The following is a 4536-nucleotide window of genomic DNA, read 5'->3' on the forward strand; positions in this document are numbered from 1 at the left end:
TTCACATGAGAATGATGCATGCCTAGTTAACTTGAATACATTATGTGTTGAGTTACCTGTTGATTTGAGCGCATCACCTACTTTAGAGAATCATGTTACTGTCATGAATGCGTCATGTGATCAAACAACTGAAATACCAATAATTTTGAGTGCACCCAATGAATTAACTGTTGATGCAAAAGAACCAATGTTTAATCATTTTGATATGACCTCTAATCTTGGTGATGATTCTGTGTCAAATGACTTATTGCATGTTTGCTTATTTAAGCATGTTGTAGCATCTAAATTAAATGCAAGTAAGGTTTATTCACCAATGTTGGGATGGTTTAATGATGAATATTGTCAATCTTTTCATATCAATAAGAGCTTCACTTATATGTGCAAACTGAGTTGCAATACTTTCATGCCTTCTACTTCTTGTGATAATATTTTGGCTTTATATTTTATTAACTATGAAAGTTACTCATGTATACATGTGTCATATATGCAAAATCCATGGGAAGTAAAAATGGATGACATATACATATACAACATGTACACCTTATCTCTTTTGTTAGCCACATTTCAGATTAAGCAACGCCGAGGACGGCTTTATTTTCAAAAAGGAGAGGATGATGAGGACATGACTACCTTGGATACGACCAAAAATATTTCATACATGCATATTTGTCAGGTGATTTCTAGTGCAAACTATTCAATAATCTATTTATGTTATCTAGAACAAAAATACTTCACACACTTTTGTGTTTTGTCTAATTGCAGGTGTATGGGACATTTGTACAATCCACATATGAAGATAGGGGAAAAGGAGAAGTTTCGGTTCTGTTCAAAAAGTCCTCTCACGTCACTTTTGGGCCAAGAGAAGATAGAGTCCAAGTCTCTCATGTTCTGGATTCAGATTCGGACTGCACAGACATACCTGAATCAAAACGCCAATAACTTTTTCATACGGACTCCGAATTGGGTGATTCTTTTTCTGTTGGAAAGTAGATTTCGTCCTCTTTCCAACCCAATTGGATTCACCTTTAAATTCGTCTGGAGCATTGAGATATGGACGAAACAATCTGACGCTGCAGCAGAATCCGAGTCAAACAACAAGTCCAAAGGTGTTGCATCACCTCCACTTGGGCCCATGAGCCTTGTACGACCTAGGGTTGGTTTTAGGCTGCCTTGGGACATCCTCCCACCTCCTTGGCCTCCACCCCTTGCTCCTATATAAGTAGATACATCTAGTAGCTTTTTGCTTGGGATTTGTTTAGTTAAAAGTTAGCCATTGCAACTTCGTGTACTTCGTTTGTGTCCAACGACCAGACCAAGACCGCTGACGGATCCCACCATTATCAATACTTCATATATATTCGTAATATTCAGATTGCTTTATCATATTCTTGCTTGTTCTTCGATTGTTTGCAGGAATAGACCTTTGTGGTCAGGTTGATCGTGCTCCGGCGTGGTCAATAACCTCTCGGAGTTGGTTTAGCGATTGCTAAGGCGCAACGTCGTGCACGTTTGTAGTCGGATCGTCAAAGTCGTCTCCACCAAATCGATAGTTATCACCTCATCGAAAGATCGGGACACCCTCGCCTCTATCAGCCAGGGGTTGCCGATCACCTGTAGCGGCGCCGGAGAGTGCCACTCCGCCTCACGGACGTCTGCCGCGAAGTCCATTGTGTTTTTTTTAATTTAGTTAGTTACTTGCAAGTTAATTTACTTACGCATGAAGGATTTCTATAAAATGAGAACCTCTGTTTGCTGCTCTGAAATGGGAATTTGCACTTGGAAGAATTTCATACCTTCATAAAACCAAATCAATACCGGAAAATGAGTTATCATGAGGACCAGGGCATCAATACTCAATAAACCACATATCGGTTTGAAAATAAAAAAATAAAATATTTAAATTCCAACATGACTGAGCATTATACTCAAGTCTTTTTTGCCGGTGCTGAAGTTAGAGAGAAATTAAACAAAATCCTTGACGTTCAATCAATCAACCATGCATGGAAACCTCTGTGAGAAAGAATAGAAATGGAAGATAAAACCAGCATAATGTCTATAATTGGCACAGATGAAACTGCCTAATATAGCTTTGACACTCAAAGTTTGAGTAAAGCCAGTCCATGGTGTCAGTTATTTGCAATTCAGTACTATTTTTTTTGAGGGAAAATTCAGTACTATTATTATTTTGCACCAAACTACAAATCTGATACACAACAGCAAATCTTGTGTAGGCAGCCTTGACCACGTGTAGGTCATGAAAAAATAATGTTGGATATCTAATTTTCTAAGTCGAGGTAGCATCCCCCGTGAAAATATCTTGTAATATGACTAGCCTTAACGAAAGTTACGCCTCCTCTGGTAAACAGAAGCAAAACGTTGTCCTGAACATGTACCAACAACAACAATCCTAGAAGCAAACTGATTTGATGAGAATTTTCATGATGCCTTCTGTTCCGAAATCACCAAATCCATGAGGGTGTGGGTATTGATTGTTATACCATATCCTGCAGAGTTCTTGGGTAATAAATCTCTTCTTTTTCTTCATTTCCAACTGTTTTTTCATACAGGCATAGGGTTACAACTTTTCTTCATTTCCAGCTAGCTAGTGTCAAACCTTAAAATTTAACCCACAAAGAGAATGCAAAGTGTGAAATTTACAGGAGTAATGTTGATCGATAAAATGATCAAGCTATCTGATAACAATGTAGTTGTTGATTAACAGGCAAAATAGATAAGAAACAATTTTTTTTTTGGATAAGAAACAATTTTGACTTCTCATCCTGAATGCAGGGAAATAATATAACGAGACAACCAACATCAACATGTCCAGTTGAGGTTCAACTGACACAGCTACCTGAAAAATAGTAATCCATGATAAATTGGCAAGCGTGACATTACTGACAGAATAATGTGAAACTACTTGCATCTCACAGAAAGATAAGGTGAAATCATGTAGCACAAGAACTAAGTGATAATAACATAAGCCAATTAGGTAAAGAAACATCCAATGCAAAACCGACGCAATATCTGATGACAAAGACCTGAAGCCATGACATTCAGAAACCATGCAAGATTGATGCTAAAACAAGCGAAATATCTGATGACAATAAACCTGAACCCATGAGTTACCGTTGCCAAAAAATCTGAGCACTCTATGCCCACTGATTACAAATGCACTTCCCGGTTAGTTCGCAGATGCAGCGATGTACCGAGTCTAAGACAGCTAGCTCATTACCACTCGACATCGATCACTCAGCTAATGCTGCAAGGACCTGGTCATGAGCTCAGCCATAAGAGACGGGCTGCTCGCACTCAGATGTTGTAAGCCGTCACTGGCCAAGGCGGCCCTCAGATTTGTCGGAGCGGCAAGAAAATCGAAGCACGCCTTCTTCAGCCCCTCACAGTGGTGCTGCTCAGCCAGCGTAAGGATAGTTGCCACCGTGCCTACGTCGATGTACCCACACAGCTTCTCCTCACATATCAGCTTCAGCCGCCCCATGTCAAACCTGTCAGCCACGACGAGCAGATGCTGGCAGGTGACGTCTTCCTCTTCCTTGTGCATCTCAGGCAACGATCCTGTGTACGCGAAACAGAGCAGCGCCTTGAACACCTCCACATTCATGTCTTCCACACGCACGATGCCGCCTTCGTCGGCCTTGCCCTCCTTCATTGGTCCGAAGAGCTCAGCTGCGAAGACCGGAGAGCGGGCCGCGAGCACACACCAGTGCGCCGCGACGGTCTCGCCATCAACCTCGAACACCACGTCGGTGCCTTTCTCGGTCTCAAGGAGCTTGCCAAGGTCCCTCCGCAGGTCGCATGGGGGCACAGAGACGTAAGCCTCCTCGGCGCGGTAACCATGGACGACGACGATATCACACCGGACGGTGAACGAGTCGTTCTTTAGGTTCTTGGACTTGAGCAGGTCCTCCCTTCTGATGAAGGTGGAGTAGCGGTTGAAGAAGCAACACCCCCTGGACGAGTATGTGACCACCGGCGCGGACCTTAGCCGCCCGACTTGCCTTTGCTCCGGCTCCCCGGCTAGGCAGAAGCTGTGCTTGGCGTTCACCGCCGCCTTGACATCTTCAGCGAGGATTAGGGAGAGGGAGACGTAATCCGCGACCGCCGAGGTTATGCCGTTGGGGTAGTAGTCGATCCGCCAGCGGTGGCCGCCGAGTTGGAAGGGCTGGGAACTGATCTTCTGTCCGGTGGGAACGTTGGTGCAGGAGTAGCCGTGGATGGTTAGGAGGTGGTGCCCGCTGGCCGTGTCGGCCACGATGGCGGACCTCGAGGACTTCCCGCCGGCTCCGGAGGACGCCATTGCCGACCTTCTCCGCGGAATCGGGCGCTCGCGGCTCTCATAGGGATAGGGGGGTGGGGCGCCGCCGCTTGGTGCTACGGGCGACAAGGGTTTAGCGCGGCGGTGGAAGGGGAGGAACGAGGCAAGAAGATGGAGCAGATCGCTCAAACAGTCCGTGACGAATTTTCCGATAGGATCCATCGGCGCGTCTAGATCTGCTGCGCGTCTGTTGCATGTCT

General features: G+C 44.6%; 1 protein-coding gene across 1 annotated transcript; it reads right to left on the minus strand.

Moving 5' to 3' along the window:
* Positions 1 to 3256: 3256 nt before the first annotated feature.
* On the minus strand, positions 3257 to 4318 carry LOC109770923 (BTB/POZ and MATH domain-containing protein 1-like). Its single transcript, XM_020329636.1, has one exon. The coding sequence runs from the start codon at positions 4316 to 4318 to the stop codon at positions 3257 to 3259; it is 1062 nt and encodes a 353-aa protein (XP_020185225.1).
* Between the last annotated feature and the right edge of the window lie 218 nt (positions 4319 to 4536).

The sequence above is a fragment of the Aegilops tauschii genome, chromosome 6, assembly GCF_002575655.3.
Source record: "Aegilops tauschii subsp. strangulata cultivar AL8/78 chromosome 6, Aet v6.0, whole genome shotgun sequence".
Lineage (NCBI taxonomy): Eukaryota > Viridiplantae > Streptophyta > Magnoliopsida > Poales > Poaceae > Aegilops > Aegilops tauschii.